The 27,566-nt window shown below is 40.6% G+C and overlaps 1 protein-coding gene across 3 annotated transcripts in view; it reads right to left on the bottom strand.

Moving 5' to 3' along the window:
- Positions 1 to 5,440: 5,440 nt before the first annotated feature.
- The window catches only part of BICC1 (BicC family RNA binding protein 1), a 365,857-nt gene continuing 343,731 nt past the window's right edge, over positions 5,441 to 27,566 (bottom strand). For 2 of the 3 annotated variants that reach the window (XM_055425684.2, XM_088841893.1), the window contains exons 18-21: positions 24,251 to 24,407; positions 16,759 to 16,919; positions 13,868 to 13,967; positions 5,441 to 8,078 (exon numbers count right to left, since the gene is read on the bottom strand). In XM_055425684.2, coding sequence (XP_055281659.1) covers positions 7,948 to 8,078; positions 13,868 to 13,967; positions 16,759 to 16,919; positions 24,251 to 24,407 — 549 coding nt within the window. In that variant the 3' untranslated portion in view covers positions 5,441 to 7,947. Of the gene's footprint in view, positions 8,079 to 11,000; positions 11,080 to 13,867; positions 13,968 to 16,758; positions 16,920 to 24,250; positions 24,408 to 27,566 lie in introns of all 3 variants that reach the window. The other variant, XM_088841894.1, reaches the window with a different exon arrangement.

The following is a 27,566-nucleotide window of genomic DNA, read 5'->3' as shown; positions in this document are numbered from 1 at the left end:
TTCTGCATGGTCAAGTGGGTTTTTCGTGCTCTCTATTGAATTATCAATTCATTTATTCTATTTTTCAGATCTAGAATTTCCATTTTGAGTTTGTGTTTTTGTTTGTTGATGTTCACGTTGTTTGGTAGTGGTTTCTATTTCTTTGTTAAACTTATTTTGTTCACACATTTGTTATTGTCGTTCAGTCGCTCAGTCGTGTCTGACTCTGCATCACGGTGGACTCCAGCACGCCAGGCTTCCCTGTCCTTCATTATCTCCCAGAGTTTGCTCAAATTCATGTCCATTGAGTCAGTGATGCTATCTAACCATCTCATCCTCTGCACTCCCTTCTCCTTTTGTCTTCAATCTTTCCTAGGATCAGGGTCTTCTCCAGAGTTGGCTCTTCACATCAGATGGCCAGAGTATTGGAGCTGCAGCATCAGTCCTTCCAATGAATATTCAGGATTGATTTCTTTAGGATTGACTGGCTTGATTCTCTTGCAGTTCAAGGAACTCTCAAGAGCCTTTTCCAGCACCACAATTCAGAAGCATCAATTCTTCGGCACTCAGCTTTCTTTTTGGTCCAACTCTCACATCTGTACGTGACTACTGGAAAAACCATAGCTTTGACTATATGAACCTTTGTTGGCAAAGTGATGTTTCTGCTTTTCAACACAGTTCATCACAGCTTTTGTTCCAAGGAACAAGCATCTTTAATTTTCATGGCTGCAGTGACTGTCAGCAGTGATTTTGCAGCCCACGAAAATAAGATCTGCCACTGCTTCCACTTTTCCCCCTTCTATTTGCCATAAAGTGATGGGACTAGATGCCATGATCTTAGGTTTTGAATATTAAGTTTTAGGCCAACTTTTTCACTCTTCTCTTTTCACCCTCATCAAGAGGCTATTTAGTTCCTCATCACTTTCTGTGATTAGCGTGGAATTATCTGCATATCTGAGTTTGTTATTTCTCCCAGCAATCTTTATTCCAGCTTATGAGTCATCCAGCCTAGCATTTTTCATGATGCACTCTGCATATAGGTAAAGTGATCTGGTATTCCCATCTCTTTAAGGGATTTCCCCAGTTTGTTGTGATCCACACAATTAAAGGCTTTAATGAAGTCAATAAAGCAGATGTTTTTCTGGAACCCCTTTGCTTTCTCTACGATCCAGTGAATGTTGGCAATTTGATCTCTGGTTTCTCTGCCTTTTCTAAATCCAACTTTATTCATCTGGAAGTTCTCAGTCCACATACTGCTGAAAGCAAGTTTGAAGGTTTTTGAGCATCACCTTACTAGCATGTGAAATGAGCACAATTGTCCGGTAGTTTGAACATCCTTTGATACTGCCCTTTTTGGGGTTGGAATGAAAACTTACATTTTTTAGTCCTGTGGCCATTGCTGAGTTTTCAAAATTTGCTGACATTTTGAGTGCTGCACTTTAACAGCATCATCTTTTAGAATTTGAAATACCTCAGATGGAATTCCATCACCTCCACGAGATTTATTCATAGTAAATTCTCCAAGCCAGGCTTCAGCAATATGTGAACCGTGAACTCCCAGATGTTCAAGCAGGTTTTAGAAAAGGCAGAGGCACCAGAGAGCAAATCGCCAACATCCGCTGGATCATGGAGAAAGCAAGAGAGTTCCAGAAAAATATCTATTTCTGCTTCATTGACTATGCCAAAGACTTTGACTGTGTGGATCACAATAAACTGTGGAACATTCTGAAAGAGATGGGAATCCCAGACCACCTGACCTGCCTCTTGAGAAACCTGAATGCAGGTCAGGAAGCAACAGTCAGAACTGGACATGGAACAACAGACTGGTTCCAAATAGGAAAAGGAGTACGTCAAGGCTGTATATTGTCACCTTGCTTATTTAACTTATATGCAGAGTACATCATGAGGAACGCTGGGCTGGAAGAAGCACCAGCTGGAATCAAGATTGCCGGGAGAAATATCAATCACCTCAGATATGCAGATGACACCACCCTTATGGCAGAAAGTGAAGAGGAACTCAAAAGCCTCTTGATGAAAGTGAAAGAGGAGAGTGAAAAGGTTGGCTTGAAGCTCAACATTCAGAAAACAAAGATCATGGCATCTGGTCCCATCACTTCATGGGAAATAGATGGAAAAACAGTGGAAACAGTGTCAGACTTTATTTTTGGGGGCTCCAAAATCACTGCAGATGCTGATTGCAGCCATGAAATTAAAAGACACTTACTCCTTGGAAGGAAAGTTATGACCAACCTTGATAGTATATTAAAAAGCAGAGACATTACTTTGCCAACCAAGGTCTGTCTAGTCAACGCTATGGTTTTTCCCGTGGTCATGTATGGATGTGAGAGTTGGACTGGGAAGAAAGCTGATCGCCGAAGAATGGATGCTTTTGAACTGTGGTGTTGGAGAAGACTCTTGAGAGTCCCCTGGACTGCAAGGAGATCCAACCAGTCCATTCTAAAGGAGATCACTCCTGGGTGTTCATTGGAAGGACTGATGCTAAATCTGAAACTGCAATACTTTAGCCACCTCATACGACGAGTTGACTCACTGGAAAAGACTCTGATGCTGGGAAAGGTTGGGGGCGGGAGGAGAAGGGGACGACCGATAATGAGATGGCTGGATGGCATCACCGACTCTGTGGACATGAGTTTGAGTGAACTCCGGGAGTTGGTGATGGACAGGCAGGCCTGGCGTGCTGTGATTCATGGGGTCGCGGAGAGTCGGACACGACTGAGCGACTGAACTGAACTGATACTGAATGCTTCCTAAGGCCCACTTGACTTCACACTCCAGGATGTCTGGCTCTAGGTAAGTGACCACACCACCCTGGTTATCTGGGTCATTAAGACCTTTTTTGTATAGTTCTTCTGTGTATTCTTGCCACCTATTCTTAATTTCTTCTACTTCTGTTAAGTTCTTACCATTTCTGTCTTTTACTGTGCCCATCCTTAGATTACTTTCCTAATTTCACTGAGTGCCTGTGTATTCTTATAGTTCACTAAACTTTTTTAAGACAATTATTCTCAATTCTTTGCCTGACATTTAACAGCTTTTCATTTATTAATTTCCTTGCATGGTGTCATATTTACGTAATGTTTTATGATCCTTGATTTCTTACACTGGTTTGCCTAAGTGGTCTCCTTTTCCGTGCTTTGCTAGTTCACCTTGGTAGAGATAAGTTTTCACTAGTTAGTTCAGTTGGAATTCTGGGCATGTTTATCGGTAAGGTCTTTGGGCAAGTGGGGAGCTGCTAAAGATCTATTTGGGGCAAGGCAACTGTTTGAGCTCTTAAGGTGGGAGTGAGGCCTGTGCCACTAGCTGAGAATAGCTGGATAGACTGCTGCTTGGTTCCCTGCGCAAGGGATATGATAGCATGCACTCCACATTTGCCTGGAATGCCTCCTCTGAGAACCTGAATCAGGCAGACCTGCACCTCACTGAGAGTTCCCTGGTCAGACTGTGCTACCTTCCTGGTTCTGCAGGTGATACTTGTTAAATGGTCATGACTGAGCTCTTTACTCGACAGTAGGTGGGGCTATGAAGTAGCTTGCCTTGCAGGATTGCTGGACAGGATGCAGGCAATGGGTTTGGGAACCAAAATCTGGCAAAAGTGTACACTGATTATCTTGGTCAGGTGAGGCCACCAGTTTTGCTCTGCAGATGGGAAAAGTCATGGGTTGTGGCTCATGGGTTTTAAGCAACACTGTAAGCAGGACTATTGAGGGGCTATGCATTGTGCTCTGGTTAGGTTCCCCGATCAGGAAGCCTGAAGGAGCAGTGAATTTATTTCCCTTCCTCAATGCAGTGGGAGGAGCATCTCCAAGACAGTAAGTCTCTCTGTCGTCGTACTGACTCAAGCCAATCCATGACCCAAGCTCCCTGGTCAAACAGGGTTGCTTGCTTTGCTCTTGAGGTCAGCTCTGCCCTTCTTCCTCTCAGGTGGAGTGCTACTGGGTTAGTCAGCCACTTCCAGGTGTTCTGCCAGCCCTTGCTGCAGATGGGGTGGACAGTCACAATCTAACAGAGGGTGAGGCAGACCAGGCTCCAGAACCTGAAGAACTCCTCCTTTGAGGACCTGAATCGGGCAAACCTGCACCCCTCTGAGTTCCCTGGTCAGACTGTGCTACCTTCTTGGTTCTGCAGGTGAGCAAAGCCGCTGCTTGGGACTACTACTTGGGCACAGCAGATAGGAACTCAGACTGCCCAGATCCAAGGGCTGGTTGTTGCAAGCCCCTCTTACTGGTATCTTATCCATGAATAGTTTTTAGTTTTTCTTTTAGTTAGGGGAAGTGAAGGAGGAATGAACTGTCACCATCTTGGTGATACCATTCTCTATGACTGCATTCTCAGAGTATCCTCAAGGGTAGAAACCTCATGTTCTTTCAAGGTAAATTTCATTTCTAAATATGGCAGCGTCACCTGGAGTCAAATCTAAGAAGTGATGCATCATCATATAAAGCTGTACCATCTCTTTCGATCACACACTCCTTTCAAGAATGTGATTAAACCTATGAAACGTAGACAGAGGAGGAAAGGAGGCTGTGAATAATATCATGCATTGAAAGCACAAGCCTGTTTCTATGAGATGGGTACTTTCAATCATTTTGTCAAAAAGCATGATTTCTAGAAAGCACTCAAGTTCCCTTGGAAAGCTGTAAATGCATGGAGGCCTATGTTGAAGGGTAGGTGTTTCATCCTTCAGTCCCTCTTCAACAGTTCCATCTTCATTTCAAATGTACGTTTAGTGAGGTTAAGAGTTTGTTTCATTTACTGGTGTTCCTAGAACAGGGCCTGGTACTTAGCCCTCATTTAAGTATTCGTATAATGAAGGAATGCTTGAATATTGGGTTCACAGTAATATTTCAGTTATCAAAAGAACTACTGTGCTAGAATCAATTTTTAAGAACCACCAGCACAGGGAAGTCAAGTGGGGATAATTCTGGGAGTATAATGGGTGGAGGGCTAGGGTTTCTTTGAGATTTAGACAAATCTCAGAATTAATATTCCAGTATCCATTCTGTTTAAGAGTAAGTTCAGACACAACCTCAGAGCAGGGCACAGTAGCCATTCAGCATGCTGGCATAGTCAGTATCTGAAATGGGAACCTGGGTCAGGAAATCCAGCATCACTTTAGTAAGGAGCTCCTTTGCTGATGGATGAGGTTGTCAAAGCAATCATACACTTGAGTCTGTATTTTTAAAAAAGAAGAATGAACAAGAATAAAACCTGTTTCATCATCTTACTCTTTCTATACGTACCTATGGGTGGCCACAGAAACAATGATTGATTACTGGTGCTGGATTCTCTGGCTAAAATAAAGTGCCTTAGTTTTTGGCTGAAAATGAGGACTGTCAATGCAAAACAAGAGTATGGACAGTGGATATTTAATTCTACTTGCAGAAATGTCTTTCAATTCTGCTGAGAATAGAAAAGTTAGAAAATAAAGACATATTTCATGTAGCAATGGCAATACAAAGGGGTTATATAAATTTATTTTCCATATAACAACTGATTAGTTTAGAAAAATTCCCACTTTCAATGTTTAATTCCATCTCTCATTTTAAAAAAATCACTAAAAGGACAAAAGCCCACACAAAAATACAATCTGTATCTGTTCTATATTTACAGATAACCGGTCACTATTAAGGCACAGATTGATTAAAGACATTTATTCAAATAATCCAAATATTTTGTGCATCATATAACACTGACAACACCGTATACTGTAGTGTCATATTCCCTTCATTGCATCGAGAAAGTGAGAAAAGTAATTTCCAGTGTTTTTATTTTTTTTAGCCACTCTATTTAATCTAAGTTTAATTGGGAGAGTTTTCCCTTTGGCATAATATCAAAGCACTGTTCATAAAACCTATATCCACTCAATACTGCAAATTCATTCCATCTTCCTCCTGTTGCAAATGCATGGTGGAGAGCTGGGAAAAGACTTCAAATGACTATTTTGCAGGGGCCAAGATCTTATTAAAGACATGATAAAATGTAGAGCACTGTATTTTTGCACGGGAAACAAATCTGGAATTCTTATTCTATGCTGACTGTGGCATGACGTGTTCATCTGGCCGGATATGTCAGGGAGCTCTATGTGCTGACCTGCATCCATGTTCCCTGTGTGCAGGATGCTTCCGTTCTGTTTGCAAAGGGAACAATTTAGTTTTATATCCATAAGTAGATACAGTTCCTTTTAGGAATGGACATTCCCTTAGTTCTATTATAATTGATAACTTTATGACAGGCCCATTACCTATGCCTTCAAGGTAACCAGTATTTTTTAAGTGAAAATTTTTCTGTGTACAATATTTCTCTCTTGGTTTTTGTTCTTACTTTAATGATTAGCCAAGTATTTCTTACCCCACATTTGTACGAAAGTCCCCAGTTGTTTGTATGACTCTTAACGCCTTCTGTGGAGAGCACTTGACAGTGGTTTATGTCCATGCAGAAGAAAGTCTTGAATACGGAACATAAATAAGTCATTACAGTACAGGTAAGTCACCACATTTCCTAATGGGAAAGTTTTCCAACAAATTCATACACTTGGAAATAATATTGCTTTGAAGAAAGAGAGGCACTTAGTGATTGTCTTCATGGATTGAAAACCCTTCATAAATCCACAAAAAGATGTCTGAAAAGACCTAGGAAACAACGTTGCCTGATTTCTTGGGCTTTCACAGTATCAAGATTGTAACAATGAGTTTAGCCGCTTACAGAATAGTCTTATTTTTCCTCCTTCAGAACTCTGCTATCTTTATAAACTGTCACCCTAGATAGAGACTTAAATAAAACCCTTCCAGTCTCAAGAAACCCAGGTCTACTTCAAGCAGACTGATATGGTTTTAGGAAAGTCCTGTGACCCTATGGAGCACAGCTAATGTGTACATAAGGACAGTAACGTATTCTTCCTCCTCATGGCAACAGTGCTGTCTTGTCAGATGATTATTTGTCTTTTTTAAATAAAGTGACAATCTAGGGCTCCAGTTATTGAATGCCGTCCATTCTCTACCATAAATCTCTAGTAGATATCAATTTAATCAGTTATGTACTGTATGCTTATAATATCTAAAAAATAAAAGTTTGATATAAATAAGTATCCTTTAGTGGCAGTATACTAAAAATAGCCCTTTGCCTTCAGACAACCATTAAAATCACTTTAGCAATAAAGGCAGCAGCTAAATATGATGACTGCAAAGGGTTAATATTGCAAAGTCCATTTGGTCTTTCTTTGCTTGCACCTGTTCCAGTGAACTTGGTTCATTATAAAGTATTTCTAGGATGTTGACATAAATGAACATAACTGGTCCATAACCAAGTGGAGTCACTTAGGTTTCCCAAAGTCACAGAATATTCTGCACAAAAACTAATAATCCAGTACTATTTCAAATGAAAGTTTTAACACAGTCAGAAAAATGTGACTAAATCTGATTTGTACCAATACATCAGGTGACATAAAAATGAGAGAGAGATAATTTCCACAGGACAAGAAATTAGAAAGTGTAAAGTGCTGAAAGACCTCAATAATTATTTTAAAGCAGTACCAGAAAATTCCACTTTGATTATTAAAAAAAAAAAAAAATCCCCAAATACTAAAGCAAACAAAATAACTTCTGTGTTTTCTGGCATCCCAGATGTCAACTCATCCTTCATGTTAAGTAAAAAATCAGTGCATATGTTATATAGGTAAATAAAAAGAGGAAATAAAGCCCTACCCCCATATTGCAAATTCTGTCCAGTTGCCATTAGGAAAAAAAGTAATCCGCATGTGGCATTTGGTATGATGACATAAGAACATCTTCTCTCTTTTCTTCCTTCTTGGCACAAAGTTCAGGCGTGAATAAGATGCTTTGGTCCTGATACCAGACACCCAGAACGCTGAGGACGGTGTGCAGTGAAGGCCTTTCACAGATCTTCTGCATCCAACTTGATAGTTGGAGGGCATATGCCTGGAGGGTAGCGCTACCAGCGGCCACTGACACTAGCAATGTCCGAGTGATACTGACGGGGTAGCCTCCCACTTGCTCCACCTTCCAGGAAAGAGGTGCGTGTATTTGGCGGTTCAAAGAGCTTTCTTCGGTTTTTGTTTAGTTCTGGAGAGAGAAACAGAGACTTATTAGGAACCAAAGGGAGAAGTTCTATAATCTTCAGGACTTGGCAGAAGAGCTCAGAAAATAGCGATGCAGTATGTTTGCAGGGGGGAAAGTCCGGTAGGCAGCAAAAGGAAAACCTTTAGGTTGACCATCAAGACATTTTTGAAATGCTCAAAATCAAAAGTCTGATATGAAAGGTAGCATGTGTAGCTGAGAGAACCAAGGACAGCAAATCATTTTACTGCAGTTTATAAACTCACTGGGGAATATGTCATTCTCAGAACCCTTTCAAGCCCAAATATACAAAATAGTTTGCTCTACCCTAAATGTCCTTTCAGAGGCAAAGGGAGGGGGGCCATCAAAGTTGGTGAAAGGTATATGACAGGATGTATTACCAGTGACACAGAACATTATTGCAGCTCATTAGACATCCATGTCAAACAGAGTGATCATTAAATTATTTACGTCAGACATGAAAAGAGGACCTCGTACCTAAACGTGAGAAGACTGAAAAAGCGCACCGATGTGTTAAGCCACAGCCCGGAGGCTCCACTGACTCGCGATGCCTACACTCCTCGAGTCAGAAACAGTTGTATGAAGAAATGTATCAGTGAGAGGTTTCTTTGAATAAAAAATCAACTCAGTAAAAACAGTAACAGTAAAGGAAATCATTGAAAACAACCAATACATGAATCCAGATTTTCAGGGAAAAACTAGTAAGATCCTAGAATTTAGTTTTAAATAATTTAGTTTTGAACCAGAGTGCTGTTTAGTTTGTCTTTTCCCAACTAAAAATTATTAATCAGAATAGTGAAAAATTGAAGCACTACCTGTTTATGACTATACAATGTGCTGTCCTCCCCTCCATATACACATTCACAAATCCTCAAGTCAACTGACATAATTATTACTAATGAATACATACAAGTAACAGAATTGTCAGACTAGAAAGCAGTGTTTCTGATAGCCACCAAAGGCAAATACAGCTGACCCTTGAATACTGCAGATTTGAAGAGAGTGGGTCTACTTATAGATGGATATTTTTCAACAGTAAATACTACAGTATTACAGGGCAGGTGGAATCTGCAAAGAAACTGTGGATACGAAGGTGACTATAAGTTACATGAGGATTAACTCTCATGTGGTTCAAGGGTCAACTGTATCTTCAGATTTATTCTATCTCAAATATACAGATTAAATAGTTCATATGCTTAAAGCTGTTGTCTTTAGGAGGGTGTTGAAGCACGTGATTCAGTACCTTTAATAACCTGCATAGTACACAGTACTTCTTCGCCATACACACGCACACAACCCCATTCTAAATTCTGAGGTTACAGAAAGCTATGGCTTGCTACAGGAATGCTGGCGGTGAGAACAGACTCAAGCAGGTAGTAGAGGGTCAGAGGAGGCCAGGGACAGCCATATGGCCAGACACACTCTTGTCTCCCAAGTTCTTGAAGAGAGACCAGAACCCTTAACATTTCACCCCACTGCTTTCCAAAGTGTTAACTGACTGTCTCATAGGGGTGATGCCAGAGTGGAGACACCGCGTTCCTGTGCACATTTAGGTCTTAGGGGAGAAGAGAAACAACAGTAATTTATTACAGCCTACATTTGTTATGTGCTATTTAACTCCTCCTTGAGGGGCAGATAGTAATGCTGCTGCTGCTGCTGCTAAGTCACTTCAGTCGTGTCCAACTCTGTGTGACCCCATAGACGGCAGCCCACCAGGCTCCCCCGTCCCTGGGATTCTCCAGGCAAGAACACTGGAGTGGGTTGCCATTTCCTTCTCCCATGTGTGAAAGTGAAAAGTGAAAGTGAAGTCGCTCAGTCATGTCTGACTCATAGCGACCCCATGGACTGCAGCCTACCAGGCTCCTCCGTCCATGGGATTTTCTAGGCAAGAGTACTGGAGTGGCTTGCCATTGCCTTCTCCGGCAGATAGTACTACTATCCTCAATTTATAGGTAAGAAAGTTGTGTTTTACAAACAGACAAAGTAACTTGCCACGTGGCTGTTGGTGACAGAGCTGAAACCCTGCCTGCCCGACGCAAAGGACTGTGCCACAAGCTGCTGCGATCCATCCATTGGGCAGAGACCACCTGAGGTATCCGGAGTACAAAGTTGAGAAACTGGTAGTTCCAGGCATGCCAGATGACAGAGCTCTCCTTCATAATTCATAGCTATACCAAAACTACTTTTTAAATAGAAAAGGCTTAGAAAATAAAGAAGCAAGGAAAATATTATCAGCAACAGACACATGCAGGCATGCATACAGATGGCTACTGTCTCAAGTTCCTACAGAAACACAGTAGCAGTGACATTCCTATTACATGTATCTCATTTTAAAAACAATACATAAAATTCACAATTCAAGACAGAATTGAATATATTTAAAGGCACACTTAACGGAGAATTCAAAATAAATGATTTCCCTTAAACACAGCCTGGAAAAGTTTTATCACCTTCAGATAGGAGACTTTCTTTGGCCTCCATTTTCTTTTGGGGGCAAGAACCCATGAGTCAGGAGGATATTCATTCCCCCGCTACAGAGAAGAGAAAGAACGGAGTCAGATCAGACACTGTTTTCAGATGCTCATGGAGAATTATTGGGCCATTGAAGACAAAAAATTTAACAGACACTGAAAACTTCATTCTGAAAAGTCACGTCAACTAGATTTTTGAGAGAATAAATGATCATGAGTAATTTCAGCCATTCCCTAAAGATGTAATTTCTAAGAGTACATACATAGAGATATTCCAAGTGTGAAGCAGAGAAATCTTTTAAGAGAGATTATCAAGGATCAAAGCCCTACTGAAGAGACTTTAGTTTTTGTTTTTTAAATTAAAAAGCAAGCTCCCTCCTCTGATTTTTTTTTTTTTTTCCAGTAAGCCTAAGGGATAGTTTGAGAAAATACCAACCTTTTTCTTTGAAATTCCAAGGTTCACACAATCCTGGCAGCTCTCAGGATCTTGTTGCGGATCTGAACAGAGTCACAAACTAAAAGAATAGGTCGGGAAATGTTAGATCTACCTGAGGCTGTGGTGGAAAGCCTGTCAATAGGATGCTAAACTTCCTGTCACTTAGTCCCTGTATGTTTAGTTAACCAATCACTACCATACTCAGAGAGAAATCCATGTATTTTCCAAAAATCATGTATTTGGGGGGAAAAAATTGTTTTCTCTGATCTATCTCTAGAGGAGAGAAATCTCATCTCCTCCTGTAATATTAAATGTGTGTCTTCTGGCCCAAGATTAAAAGCAAACCAAAACCTGATCCTGAAAGAACAACTCAATTATAAGTTAAAAAATCTACAAAAATGTTAAAAAGTAATTTGAGCAAACTCTGTGTCTAGCCAACCTATGTAACCACAAGACAAATGCTAAGGCCTCCCTGCTACCCTGCGTCTATCTGGAAGTGAAGTGTCCTGAGACTTTAAATCAATGTCTTTGTTATCAGAGGAACTGAATTGGAAAAAGAAGCTTTTCAATGAAGGGTTTCTCAAAAACTTACTCCTTGCAGAGAAAATGATTTACCAGGTTCAAACAAATGCACTCAACAAAATCACCCTTAAAATAATCAAACACTTCCTGCTGTACAGAGCATTCATAAGGCATCTTATTCAAAGTTTCTAATTCCCTTTAAAAGCAAGAGGACCTGTGAACCCCACTGAGAGAGGCAGTCTGTAGAAGCAGGATATAACCTCAATAGAACCACACTGAAGATGATGTCTAGAGAAAATATTTTTCTTAAATAAGAACTGAAAATCCCTCATGTTTTGCACCCTACTCCCCCCAACCCTCCCACACCAAAACCGACCTAGAATCATCACCAATGTATTCCAGAGTAAAAGTACTGATGATCTACCTGGAATCTATTATAACATTTAGAGACATTTGCTTGTTGCTGGAAGCTTTACAGTTTGGAATTGGGTTGCTGCACAAAGAAACAACTTAATTTTCATTATACAGACACAGACATTCCACGGACCTCTAGTGAAGAAGTATAGAGTTCTGAAACATACACTTCTGTGGTATAAATATGCGGCCCCACAGTATAGACATGGTGATTGAGTTAATAAAGGTCCAAGTAGTATATTAATTTCATTTTCAAATTAATAAAAGAAATATAAAAAAATAAATGAAGTTAATTTGGGTCCAGAAGTAACCTTCTGAAACTTAGCTTTCAGGTAAACAAGTTGAAAACTATTCTACTGCCACAGATAGTTAAAAAAAAAACAAAACCAAGGGGGAGTACCCTACTAATGATACATATTGTTAAAATTGTAGGTTATCTTCACTGTGTCTGATGATATACCATACGGAAGGACAGATCTTAGAACTGGAAGGTGACCTGACATGATCATATACTCCAGTTTATCTTCATGATTAAGAAACCAAAATCAAGAGATCTGAAACTCACCCAAGGGTGCATGACTTGGAGAGGCAAATCTCGGATCTCCTATGTAAACAGTGTTCCTTCCACTGTAACCAAGCTAATTTTACGAGTGAACAAGAAAAACAGTGGCCGCCCTACGGAGCTCCATCAGCGCAGCTGCTTTGGTACACAGCGGGCAGAAAGCCTTCTCAAACTGTTATGTACAGGGCTCTATCCGTGGAGAGGCCTACCAGGCTGCTCAGCAGCTGAGTTTCTACCCCATTTCAAGACTACTCTGCTTATATCTGCTTCGGATATTAGGTCTGTATATACGATTTCCTGTGGGGAGGTCGCTGGGGTTGATCTGCTTCTATAACCCAATGGAAAAGCAATCTGCTGCTAAAATAAAATGGAAAAGCACTGAGGCTTTTAATTTCATTTGATGATTTGATTAGCGAACGTTGTTTATAAAGAACTCTCACCAGTTGGATGCCACTGCTGGCCTCAAAGGCATAGCCTGCAAATTTGGTGTTTTGAAAAAGCAACATCATTTTCTCATCACCCCTAACATTTGGCTTCTGCCCTTGCTGTCTCTTTTTGAGAGACGGGCACACATATAAAATTGGCATTCATGAACTGAATCAGAAAATCTTCAATAACCTTATTTTGTTGCCTCCCAATGTCTTCCTCATATTTCTCTAACCACCTTTTTGAGGTGCACTGTTATGACTCCTGGCTTACACTCATGGGACTCTTGGCCATTCCTTTTGCATGAGAGGTGCCTGGTGAACACACACAGCGTTTTCTTATACACAGAACACGCAAAAGATGCACAAAGGCAGTGGTCTGGGAGACAGACCTTCAGATTTTCCTTCATTCTGTGACTACTTTCAGGATACTACTCTCTTCTATGACTCGCAAATCCTATTAAAACTTTGGGGAAAGTTAAAAAGCATTAAGACAAGAAATACTGCCAGGTTCCAGCTGTACCGAAGAACATTCCCTTTCTCTCTGCTGCAATGATCTCAGCTGCTCTACAAGGACACATGTATTTAAAGCATGACAGCCAATCCAGAATAATTACTCATGAACCCAATGATTAGCACTTAACACAACTGCAACACAGATTCAAACTGCTCCTCCAGCCCCACGTTCTGCAAAGGGGAATTCTGGTTAGATCTCTCGGAAGAGATCTATTTTCAGGGATGACCCTTGTCAAGGCAGGTTTTCAGGCAGTGCCGTGGTGAAGGAGTTGGGGTATCCTCAGCATTTGTTACACTGTTAGTGGAAAAACACTCTGAAACCACAGCCACAAAGCTGCTAGGTAGGAAGCAGAACCAGCCCCACTGGGTGAGACCACTGGCAGAGAGTCTTCAGGTTTTAAGATATACAGAAGAACAGTTATATTCACCTGAGATTGCAAGCAGCATTTTCCTTCTGGCACCAAAAGTCGTAATTCCCAGCTCCTTCAGATCCTGATCTGTGAGCGTGAGGAATGTCTGAAGATCGATCTGTGGGTGAACGAGTAAATCTATGGTCAGTATAGTAAGTACTCAGTTCTTCCTCAGTATGAGTTCAACTAACTGCTGTACTCATTACGCTCTGCCTGCTTCAAAGCAGAATGGTGGTGTTTCAAACACCGAGGGGACAACGGTTAAGTCATAAAGGGGGTCAAAGGAACTGATGATTCTAGCAGAAGACTCTGTATACTTAGTCTTACTTTAACAAACTTAGGTCTTAGCTTCCTGGAAGCCAAAGCAAAAAGGGAAAAAGAAATGGCACCATTTTTCATGACCTGATAAAGCATACATACCCGTCCAGAAGAGAGAAAATATTTCTTAGTGTTAGATTCTGCCTCAGGTAAGTATATCTCCATTAAAAGGGACTGAATGATACCATATAGAGTATCTCTAACTGTGCTCTACATAAAAATGAGAGCAGAATTCACAGTGTAACTCAGACCCGTGATTCCCTTGGCTCAGTCCAGCTGACCATCTCTGAGAGTAGCATATATGAACTATTCCAAGAGACAGTATAATTGTACTTCCTGGCATCAGCAAAAATGTGTGGCGGGAACCACCCCAATAATCCCATCCTGCCTTGAAAACCGTTGGAAGGACAGAAAGGCAATGGGCTCTGAAGCCAGAGAGGCTTGGGTTCAACTTCTGATTCCGCAATGACTAGTTGTGGGCACTCAGGGTTGATGATACCTCACAGGGTTGTTCGGGGCATTAAACATGATCCTAGATATAATGCAGTGTGCTCACCAAAGGGGTAAAACAGTCGGCAGCTATGGTTAGCAATAATGTATTCAGACATCTCATCTGTGAAAGTTGCTAATCTTCATCCTGCTTACAATATATTAAATCTCACACAGTTACTTAATGGGGGATTCCTGTTAAGTCAATGAGAAAATATCCTATATGAAGAGAACAGTACCAAATTTCAACACACCTGAAAATAATGAAATACACTTTTTATTCAAATTCTATAGCAATTAATTTGAAATTTTCTGTTTTGATTTTGAAGGTTACATTCAGATCTTGAAAATCCCTTTCATTTACCACTTGTAACAGGTCTGGAAATATGTTTTGTTGTTTTTTTTTTAGCAATTCTATCCAGTGGAGACTATTACAGGGATCCTCAAACTCTTTTTAAAGGGCCAGAGAATAACTAGTTTAGGCTCACCGGGCCAATATTGTCTCTGTTGCAAGTACTCAAACTCCGCTGATTTAGCTCAAAAGCAATCATGGGCAATATGAGGTAACTGAGTTGGTATGGCTGTGTTCCAGCAAAATTTTATTTACACAATCAGGCAGCAGGTCTGCAGGTTGCCAGTCTGACTATATTATCATGTTTTCTTCCTTTTTGAAGTAACTAGATAACAAGCACCCATATTAACTTAATTTCTGTGCATCTTCAAATAGGAAATACAGATAAAAACAAACCCAGGATATCACCGAATAACATCTAGCTACTTATTTCTAAAACCTTATGTGCATGAACAAGTTAAAATTCCTCAGCTCTGAGCTTCTCAACTAGCCACCTGCATCTGACCAGCAAGACTAAGTAAAGAAATGCAGTTCTTTAATGCACAGATGATGAGCGTGTTATTCAACTTAGAAAATCTTCGGTTAAATGAATACTAATTTAAATTTAGAAAAAAGGAAACAAAATAGTTGTCCTAAAGTCCAAAATACACATGACAACATTTTGGGGGTGTTAAAAGAACAAAAAAGTTCAGCAATTAAACTTAAATTAAGGACAGTACATTAAATTTATGCTATAAAGTACCTAATAAAAATCTTAGATTTTTTATTGACTAATGCATGCCAGGCAATTACTGGAATGTACTCATCCCATGAAGTAAAGCCAACTAGCATGAAACCTGGATGATGTCAGGATTTGGAAAATAGATACATTTAGAGAACTATTCTCTGAATAGTTTCTGGTGCCTTGATAATATGACATGATTAGAAAGAACCATGCTTAGGGGGTCTCCTCCTTATGCCAGTGAGTCATGGCCATGACTGATCAGTTTGACCAAAATCCATGGCAGGGATATTTCAGAAGACATCTTAGTTCTGTCTCAGTTCAGACAAAACCCAAACAGTAAATTAATAAGTTAACATGTATAAAAAGCACATTATATTCTATACTGAGAACAATCTTCAGTAATATAATTAGGATGGTGTCAAAAAACAACTATGGTTATTTATTTCAGATGCTGTTAACTTTTAAGTGCCACAAATAAAGATAACAACGATGAAAGAATAAAATCTTCTTAAATATAGAGTTGCTGCCAACCTTCAGGAAAGTGAAAGTGAAAGTCACTCAGTCGTGTCGGACTCTTTGCGACCCCATAGACTATATAGTCCATGGAATTCTCCAGGCCAGAATACTGGAGTGGGTAGCCTTTCCCTTCTCCAGGGGATCTTCCCAATACAGGGATCGAACCCAGGTCTCCCGCATTGCAGGCAGATTCTTTACCAGCTGAGCCACAAGGAAGTATGAATCAAAAGTTAATGTGAGTCACAACACTCATGAGGTCTTTTAGCTAAAACTGGTGAAGGATGGCTATGTGTGTTTTTGCAAGCACAATTTCCTATATTTCTGCTATCCTGTGTTTACCAGTTGCACTAAATAAAAAAGAAATGACAATTTTCTTGGCAAAAACAAGCTACGAGACTTGAATAAATGCTCAGTGAAAGCGCAGTCATAGGTCAATGAGTGATTTCCTTCTAGAAGTCATCACACATACAACCAAGACAAAGATACCTGGGAAAATAAATACTGACTGACCTCTTGTTGCTGGAAGACGTCTGTATATTTGCCCAGGCCCAGTTTGCTGAAGAGTTCAGGGAGGTCAGAGCCTTTGAAAGAGCTGTTCAGGTTACAGCCATTGCTTCCTGTCAGCGAGGAAATGCAGTCCATGTAATTGCTACTGCTGAGATAGTGTTCCGCTGAAAGGCAGAGGAGAGACAGGCTTGAAGTGGAAATGCCCAGAGAGAACATGGTTTAATTAAAAGTTTTAATCACTCAAATATTTCAGATTCATTGTTTTGGGCTGAATAGAGCAGTTGCTACAGAAACACAGCAAATCCTTTACTGAAATTTTGGCTTTTCATTAAGGAAATACTGGTTATTGCTTTCAGGCAGGCTCTTGCCATTTAAAACGGTACACTTGGGAGACAGCAATTCAGCAACAATGTCTCTGTAGTTAATAATCATTAATCATATTCTCCCTCAGCATTCAGAAACATTTGCTCTTTATAATTGATTTGATGTGAATTAAATGAGGACTCGGAAGGAAGATCCCTAGGACACAATAAAGGTAAGGAAAGTTACAGGCTCCTCTGGCATGCAGGCTGGGCTGTATCCACACTTGTGCTTTCCTGTGGTCAAAGAAATTCTGTGATATTACCACATGTAAATCCCATTTCCCTCCAACATAACTGGGCAGTGAGTTCATGAAATAGAGTGCTCCAAAATGAAGAGGAACATGTGAAATGAAAAGAATGATGCTGGAGTTCCTGGGTTTAACTTACAACGGAAACATATCCATCTCTTAGGGGAAATTCTAAGACAGCCATGTCAAGCTTTGCCTGGATTCTCCTCCTGATCTTGTAGGTGAAGATTTTTCCATATTGTTTGTGGTTCTCAGACCCAATGGCATGCACAATTGGGTGATAGACTAGTGAGCCATACCAAGTACTTGACCAGATATCCACACACCGTTCAAGAGCAGCTTTGGAGAATCTAGCAGAGCTGTGCAGCCATTCCTACCACCCTAATCAACAATGAACTCTCCTCCCTTTGGGAATTCTACCAAAGATGCTGCTTTGGCAGGGATTCCCAGAGAGATGAGGGCAGAAGACACTCACCAAGCTAATAAGATACATCTAATCTCCTCTAGGATCAATGCATTCACCAAATCTAAGAACGCTGTTCTGTACGGCCACTGATCATTTTCTCTGGTTGTTTTCATCTCCTGGTTCACAAGTCCTAATTAGATCTTAAGTGGAAGGAATTTCTTCATAAGGTTTCTCTTTCTTTTAAAAACAGATGTTTTATCTCTTTGAGGAAGAATTTGTAGGGCAAAGGATCTAGGACCAAAGTGAAAAGGCCCTGAGCCCTGGAACACTCCAGCAATTGAAGGTAAGACCCCAGAATCACCAAAAAGATTGAGGAGTAACAACCAGTGAGGTATTGGTTCAAAGGTGACACAAAGCAGAGTATGATGACGGCACTGGAGTGACCACTGGACTTGACAGAATGGAAGCAGGCTGGCTGACCATATAACTCGCTGTCCAAATGATAAATTTACTTTCTTTAAGGGAAAAAAAATCAACCTAAATGTCCATCAACAGAGAAATGGATAAAGAAAATGTGGTCCATATATACAACGGAATATTACTCAGCCATGAAAAGGAACAAAATTGGATCACATATAAAGATACTGATGGGTCGACCTAGAGACTATCATATGGAGTGAAGTAAGTCAGAAAAACAAATATCATATATATTAATGCATATGTGTGGAATCGAAAACAATGGTACAGATGATCTTATTTGCAAAACAGAAATAGAGACACAGATGTAGGGAACAAATGTATGGACACCGAGGAAGGAGTGGAGGGTGATGGGATGAACTGGGAGGTTGGGACTGATATACATACACTATTGATACTGTATATAAAATAGAAAATTATTGAGAGTCTACTATATAGCTCAGCAAACTCTACTCAGAGGTCTGCCGTGACCTAAATTAGAGGAAATTCCCCAAAAAAGGAAATATATATATACGTATGACTGATTCACTATGCTCTACTATAGAAATTAACACAACATTGTAAAGCAACTGTACTCCAATAAAAAAATTTTTAAAAACAAGAATTACAGTGGAGCAACTGGTATAACATGGATTCCCAGAGAAAACCTATATATTGGTGACTTTGAAAAGGGTGTCAAGAAAATTACCTAAAACTTTTTTGATCAGTACAGTAGTCAATGGCAACTTGTGGCTACTCAACACCTGAAATCTGCTAGTGGAAATTGAAAATTTTTCTGTAAATGTGAAATAACACACCATATTTTAAAGACTTAGTACAAAAATGACATCTTAGAAAGCAGGGAACTAAAATGGATGGGAATGGGTGAATTTAATTCAGATGACCATTATATCTATTACTCTGGGCAAGAATCCTTAGAAGAAAGGAAGTAGCCATCATAGTCAACAAAAGAGTTGAAAACACAGTACTTGGGTGCAATCTCAAAAATGACAGAATGATCTCAGTTCATTTCCAAGGCAAACTATTCAACATCACAGTAATCCAAGCCTATGCCCAACCACAGATGCCGAAGAAGCTGAAGTTAACCAGTTCTATGCAGACCTACAAGATCTTCCAGAAGTAACAGCAAAAATAAATGTCCTTTTCATCACAGGGGACTAGAATGCAAAAGTAAGAAGTCAAGAGATACCCGGCACAACAGCAAGTACAGCCTTGGTGTACAAAATGAAGCAGGGCAAGGGCTAACAGTTCTGTCAAGAGAACTGACACTGGTCATAGCAAACACCAGTTTCCAACAACCCAAGAGACAACTCTACACATGGACATCACCAGATGGTCAACACTGAAATCAGACTATGTTCTTTGCAGCCAAATATGGAGAAGTTCTATACAGTCAGCATAAACAAGATGTGGATCTGACTGTGGCTCAGAGCATAAGCTCCTTATTGCAAAATTCAGACTTCAATTGAAGAAAGTAGGGAAAATGACTAAGGCATTCAGGTATGACCTAAATCAAATCTCTTATGATTATACAATGGAGGTTACAAACAGATTCAAGGGATTACATCTGGTAGACTTGAGTGCCTAAAGAACTATGGATGAAGGTTCATAACACTGTATAGGAGGCAGTGACCAAAATCATCCCAAAGGAAAAAAAAGGAAGAAGGCAACGTGGTTGTCTGAGTAGGCTTTACAAATAGCTGAGGAAAGAAGAGAAGCAAAAAGCAAAGGACAAAGGGAAAGATATACCCAACTGAATGCACAGTCCCAGAGAATAGCAAGGAGCGATAAGAAGGCCTTCTTAAAGGAACAATGCAAAGAAGTAGAGGAAAAAATAGACTGGGAAAGTCTAGAGATCTCTTCAAGAAAATTGGAGACATCGGGAAAATTTCATGCGTGGATGGGCATGATAAAGGACAGAAATGATGTGGACCTAACAGAAGCAGAAGAAATTAAGAAGAGGTGGCAAGGAAGCACAGAAGAATCACACAGAAAAGGTGGGATAACTACACAGAAAAGTGGGATAACCACTGTGGTGTGGTCACTCACCTAGAGCCAGACATCCTAGAGTGTGCAGTCAAGTGGGCCATAGGAAGCATTACTCAAGCACAACTAACAGAGGTGACAGAATTCTAACTGAGGTAAAATCCTAAACCAGATGGTGCTGTGAACGTGCTGCACTCATTAAGTCTGCAAACTGGAGAACTCAGCAGTGGCCACAGGACTGGAAAAGGTCAGTTTTCTTTCCAATCCCAAATAAGGGCAATGCCAAAGAAGGCTCAAAGTACTGTACAGTTGTGCTCATTTTGCATGCTAGCAAGGTAATGCTCAAAATCGTTCAAGCTAGGCTTCAGCAGGACATGAACTAAAAACTTCCAGATGTACAAGCTGGATTTAGAAAAGGCACAGGAACCAGAGATCAAATTGCCAACATTCATTGGATCACAGAGAAAGTAAGGGAGTTCCAGAAAAACATGTACTTCTGCTTCATTGACTACACTAAATCCATTAACCTGTGTGCTTCATAACAAACTGGAAAATTCTTAGAGAGACAGGAATACCAGACTACCTTACCTGTCTCCTGAGAAACCTGTATGTGGGTCAAGAAACAACAATGGAACATCTGACTGATTCAAAACTGGGAAAGGAGTATGACAGAGCTGTCTACTGTCACTCTGCTTATTTAACTTCTATGTAGAGTACATCATGCTGGGCTGGATGACTCACAACCTGGATTCAAGATTGCCAGGAGAAAGATCAACAACCTCAGATATGCAGATGATAAAACCACCACCATAGCATAAAGAGAAGGGGAATTAAAGAATATCTTGATGAGAGTGAAAAAGGAGAGTGAAAATGCGAGCTTGAAACTTAATATTAAAATAGCTAAGATCATGGCATCCAGTCCTGTCACTTCATGGCAAATAAATGAGGAAAAAAATGGAAGCAGTGACAGATTTTATTTTCTTGGGCTTCAAAATAACTTCAGACAGTGATTGGCAGCCAGGAAATTAAAAGACGCTAGCTCTTTGGAAGGAAAGCTATGATAAACCTAGGCAGCACATTAAAAAGCAGAGACATCATTTAGCCAACAAAGGTCCATACAGGCCAAGCTATGGTTTTTCCAGTAGTCATGTACAAATGGACCATAAAGAATGATGAATGCCAAAGAATTAATACTTTCAAATAGTGGTGCTACAGAAGACCTGAGTGTCCCTTGGACAGCAAGGAGATCAAGCCAGTCAATCCTAAAAGAAACCAACCCTGAATAGTCATTGGAAGGACTGATGCTGAAGCTGAAGCTTCAATACTTTGGCCACCTGATGCGAAGAACCAACTTACTGGAAAAGACCCTGATGCTGGGAAAGACTGAAGGCAAAAGGAGAAGGGGGCGGCAGAGGATGAGATGGTTAGAAGGCATCAGTGACTCAATGGACGTGAATCTGAGCAAACTCTGGGAGACAGTGGAGGCCAGAGGAGCCTGGCATGCGGGAGTCAATGGGGTTGCAAAGAGTTGGATACAACCTAGGGACTGAACAGCAACAAAAAGACATTTACATCCTTTCTTACATTGATGACATGTTTTGTTGTTCATGTTTAAATGATAATACTTTACAGATGTTGAGTTAAGCAATACATCAGTAAAAGTTTTAAAATATTTCAAAATAAAATACTCTTAGTGATAAATATTTATTATGGTACACAGCTTTTTTAAAAAATATTTGGTTTTATCTTAACTACTTACAGTAGTTACCCCAGGCTCTTAAAACATCTGACAAAGGCCAAAGAACAGTGCTTCTTTAATCAATATTTTTAAATTAATGAATCCCCTATCTTAACCCTAATCCTTAATTTCAATGCAGCGAACTTGCACAGTCAATTTTAATTATCTAGTGTTAAGTGAAAGGAAAGGGGATAAGGACAGAGGAGAGGCACAGAGCTAATTGATGCTGGAATATAAAACGGAGATAATTTCTACCCTGGCTCTACCTCTGGCACCAGCCTACCTCTCCGCTCCACCCTCCTGTCAGTGGTGGGTGGCCCAGCCCAGGACTAACAGGAAGGCTTCAGACTGCTAATGACAGTACACGTGGTGATAAAAGAATGGACCCTGCTTTCTAATGTAGACCTAGCTGACACCATGACTTGTTTTTCCAAATCTGAGGCTCGGACAACATGGCCCACTTGATTGAGAGTAACAACTAGCTGTTACTGTTCACTATGCTCATTTAGATCACCTTTCTCCAAGTAGTCTTCAAATAGTCTAAGAAAAGTGTTTCAGGACTCGAAATCCTGACAGAAGACATTAGGGGCATATCTTGTGATTACTCCGTCAGTTCTTGTCTGTTTACCTATTTATACAGACATGTGGGTGCTGTTACAGACACAACCACTTGACTCATGCTGAGTCTTAATCATATCGGTTCAAAGCCTATGCTTTAAACTTTTTATACAGCTACATCTTGTCAACGTGAAAAGTCCTGCTCTTCTCCTTTGGTAGCTACAGGCCACCGGGCAGACATTCTTCTGTTGTCCAAGACAGAATTAATTTGATCACATTCTGCTCGATTCCTTTACATTCCTGCCTTTTCCTCATCGTCTTGATGTTTGTGTGTTCATAACTCATTTGTATCGGAGAAGGCAATGGCAAGCCACTCCAGTACTCTTGCCTGGAAAATCCCATGGATGGAGGAGCCTGGTAGGCTGCAGTCCGTGGGGTCGCTAAGGGTCGGACACGACTGAGCGACTTCACTTTCACACACTGGAGAAGGAAATGGCAACCCACTCCAGTGTTCTTGCCTGGAGAATCCCAGGGACGGGGGAGCCTGGTGGACTGCCGTCTATGGGGTCACACAGAGTCGGACACAACTGAAGTGACTTAGCAGCAGCAACTCATTTGTATATTCATTCTACAAATATTTACCAAACACCTACTAGTCTTGGACACTGTTAGACATGTGGGAAGAAATAACAGATTAAGAAATAAGGCATAGCCTCCTGTTACTGGGATTGTAAACTGCTGCAGGCACTATGGAAAACAGTATGGAGGTGCCTTAAAAAAATCAAAAATAGAACTGCCATACCCAGCAATTTCACTTCTGGTTATTTACCCAAAGAAAACAAAAACACTCATTCAAAAGGATATATGCACCCCTACATTCACTACAGCATTATTTACAATAGCCAAGATACAAAAGCAACCTAAGTGTCCACCAACAGATGAATGGATAAAAGGTATGTATACAACAGTGTACCAGTCATAAAACGAAGTCCTGCCATGGGTAACGACATGGACGGATCCAGAAGGTACATAGCTAAGTGAAATAAGTCAAAATCAGAAAGACAAGTACTATATGATCTCATTTTGAAAATAGACTCACAGATGCAGAGAACAAACGAGTGGTTGCCAGAGGGAGTTGGGGAGGTGAGACAGATGAAGAGGATTAAGAGGCACAAACCTCCAGTTATAAAATAAAAAAGCAACAGGAATATAACATCCAGCATAAGGAGTATGGTCAGTAATACTGCAATAACTACGGGAGTTACTAGACTTATCATGGTGATAATCTCATAATGCCTGCAAATGTGAAATTACTACATTGTATACCTGAAACATAATATTATATGCTAACTATATTTCAACTTAAAGAAAGAAGGCACAGCCGTAAAGAATGTCTGGTGAATGGGCAATAAAGTTTACCGAATGAATATAGTCCCTGGCTTGTAGATCTCAAGTTCTACACGAAGAGACAGTTATGCAAACAACTGTGCTTCACTAAGACAAATGCTAGAGTGAAAGCATATACGAACTGCAGTGAACGCAGAGAACCAACGGCCTGCTCCCTGGGAAAAACAGGGAAGGCTTCTCAGAGGAGGCGACATGTGAATAACACAAAACCCTTAAAGGCATGAAGTCCAGAGTTTATACTTGAACATCACACCAAACCAAGTAAATTCCAAGCTGATTACATCTAAACATGTGACGAAAAGTCAAAGCTCACTGGATTTGTTCTGTTTTCGCTTGGGGCTGCCAACAGAAGCTGCAAATTCACTGTGACTTGCAGGACCTATTCCATTGCGGTCTCTCCAGTTGTCAGATTCGCTTCCACTTCCCAGGTGCTCACGACTGTTGGACCTCGAGAGGGACATTGATGAACCCTGTAAACAAAGCCAGACAGGGAAATGTTTAATAAGGTGAGTTTCCCAGAGTGGGAGGAAGAAAGAACCCACATTAGACCCCTATCCTTTATTTCAGGTGCTGGCCATGGCAGTTACCCACAAATGCATATTCTCAAGTACAGGGTGTGGGACCTGTTTAGTTTTTTCTTCCAGCTACCAAAAGTGTTAGTCGCTCAGTCATGTCCGACTCTCCGCAATCCCATGGACTGTAGCCCACCAGGCTCCTATGTTCATGGGATTTTCCAGGCAAGAATACCAAGGACACTTGGTCATATACACATGGTGAAGTGTTCTTCCTTCATTATGAAGGAGTTGATACGAGGGTGAGCAGAGTAGTTCTGAGTTCAGTTCAGTCACTCAGTCACGTCCAATGCTTTGCGACCCCGTGGACTACAGCACACCAGGCTTCCCTGTCCATCACTAACACCTGAAGCTTGCTCAAACTCAAGTCTATCAAGTCAGTGATGCCATCCAACCAGCTCATCCTCTGTCGGTCTTTCCAAATGAGTCAGATCTTTGCATCAGGTGGCCAAAGTATTGGAGTTTCAGCTCCAGCATCAGTACTTCCAATGAATATTCAGCACTGATTTCCTTTAGGATGGACTGGTTTGATCTCCTTGCAGTCCAAGGGATTCTCAAGTGTCTTCTCCAACACCACAGTTCAAAAGCATTAATTCTTCAGCACTCAGCTTTCTTTATGGTCCAACTCTCACATCCATACAAGAAGACAGGAAAAACCATAGCCTTGACTAGATGGACCTTTGTCAACAACTAATATCTCTCCTTTTTAATATGCTCTCTAGGTTGGTCATAGGCTTTTCTTACAAGGAGCAAGCGTCTTTTAATTTCATGGCTGCATTCACCATCAGCAGTGATTTTGGAGCCAAAAAAAATAAAGTCTGTCACTATTTCCATTGTTTCCCCATCTATTTGACATGCAGTGATGGGACCAGATGCCATGATCTTAGTTTTCTGAATGCTGAGCTTTAAGCCAGCTTTTTCACTCTCCACTTTCACTTTCATCAAGAGGCTCTTTAGTCCTTCTTCACTTTCTGCCATAACAGTGGTGTCATCTGCATATCTGAGGTTATTGATATTTCTCCCGGAAATTTTGACTCCAACTTGTGTTTCATCCAGCCTGGCATTTCGCATGATGTACTCTGCACAGAAGTTAAATAAGCAGGGTGACAATATACAGCCTTGATATACTCCTGTCCCTGTTTGGAACCAGTCTGTTGTTCCATGTCCAGTTCTAACTGCTGCTACTTGACTTGCATACAGACTTCTAACGAGGCAGGTCAGGTGGTCTGGTATTCCCATCTCTTGAAGAATTTTCCACAGTTTGTTCTGATCCACACAGGCAAAGGCTTTGGCATAGTCAATAAAGCTGAAGTAGATGTTTTTCTGGAACTCTCTTGCTTTTTTGATGATCCAACGGATGTTGGCAATTTGATCGCTGCTTCCCCTGTCTTTCCTAAATCCAGCTTGAACATCTGGAAGTTCACAGTTCACATACTATTGAAGCCTGGCTTGGAGAATTTTGAGCATTACTTTGCTAGTGTGTGAGATGAGTGCAGTAGTTTGAACATTCTTTGGTACTGCCTTTCTTTGGGATTGGAATGAAAACTGACATTTTCCAGTCCTATGGCCACTGCTGAGTTTTCCAAATTTGCTGGCATATTGAGTGCAGCACTTTTACAGCATCACCTTTTAGGATTTGAAATAGCTCAACTGAAATTCCATCACCTCTGCTGGCATTGTTCATAGTTCTGCTTCCTAAGGCCCACTTGACTTTGCATTGCGGAATGTCTGGCTCTAGGTGAGTAATCACACCATCGTGATTATCTGGGTCATGAAGATCTTTTTTGTACAGCTCTATGTGTAGTCTTGCCCCCTCTTAACATCTTCTGCTTCTGTTAGGTCCATACCATTTCTGTCCTTTATTGTGCCCATCTTTGCATGAAATGTTCTCTTGGCATCTCTGATTTTCTTGAAGAGATCTCTAGTCTTTCCCATTCTATTGTTTTCCTCTATTTCTTTGCATTGATCACTGAGGAAGGCTTTCTTATCTCTCCTTGCTATTCTTTGGAACTCTGCATTCAGGTGAGTATATCTTTCCTTTTCTCCTTTGCCTTTCACTTCTCTTCTTTTCTCAGCTATTTGTAAGGCCTCCTCAGACAATCATTTTGCTTTTTACATTTCTTTTTCTTGATCACTGCCTCCAGTACAATATCACAAATCTCTGTCCATAGTTCATCAGGCACTCTATCAGATCTAATCCCTTGAATCCATTTGTCAATTCCACTGTATAATCATAACGGATTTGATTTAGGTTATACCTGAATGGGCTAATGGCTTTCCCTACTTTCTTCAACTTAAATCTGAATCTGGCAATAAGGAGTTCATGATCTGAGCCACAGTCAGCTCTCAGTCTTGTTTTTGCTGACTGTATAGAGCTTCTCCATCTTTGGCTGCAAAGAATAAATCAATCTGATTTTGGTATTGACCATCTGGTGATGTCCACATGTAGAGTCTTCTCTAATGTTGTTGGAAGAGGGTATTTTCTATGACTGTTATATTCTCTTGGCAAAACTCTGTTAGCCTTTGACCTGCTTCGTTTTGTACTCCGAGGTCAAATTTTCCTGTTACTCCAGGTATCTTTGACTTCCTACTTTTGTACTCCAGTCCCCTATAATGAAATGAACATCTGGTGGAGTTCTGAGAGCCCCCAGTAAAAAGAGTCACTCCTATAAGATTTGGAGGAGTAGGTGCTAAGATTCCTGTTTTGGGGAACCACAAGGCAAGTCCTCCATCTGGCATAGTAGAGATTCTCTGCCTAGTATCTCACTAGGGTGAGCAGGGAAGTGAAGCAGCTACACCCAGTGCTTTGAGAGGAATCGAGCTCACAGAATGGAAGTGTGGAGAGCAGCCTGGCGTTGTCCTGTGTTATCTCACCAAATAAGTACATGACTCTCCAGCAAATGACAAGTGCCTGGAAATCAAAATGAACTCTCCCAAATCTAATTAAAAATAGTAATTTAAAAGATCTCAAAGTTTACGCCCAACCTGCATTTATTCATTCTTTATTCGTTTATTTAATCACTATATTACAGGTGCCATACTTTGTACTATATATCT

This window comes from Moschus berezovskii, chromosome 12 (assembly GCF_049115385.1).
Source record: "Moschus berezovskii isolate FMDL1 chromosome 12, NW_MosBer_1.0, whole genome shotgun sequence".
In the NCBI taxonomy this organism is placed as follows: Eukaryota; Metazoa; Chordata; class Mammalia; order Artiodactyla; family Moschidae; genus Moschus; species Moschus berezovskii.
The sequence above is the reverse complement of the archived record's forward strand: the minus strand, read 5'-3'. Positions and strand labels throughout refer to the sequence as shown.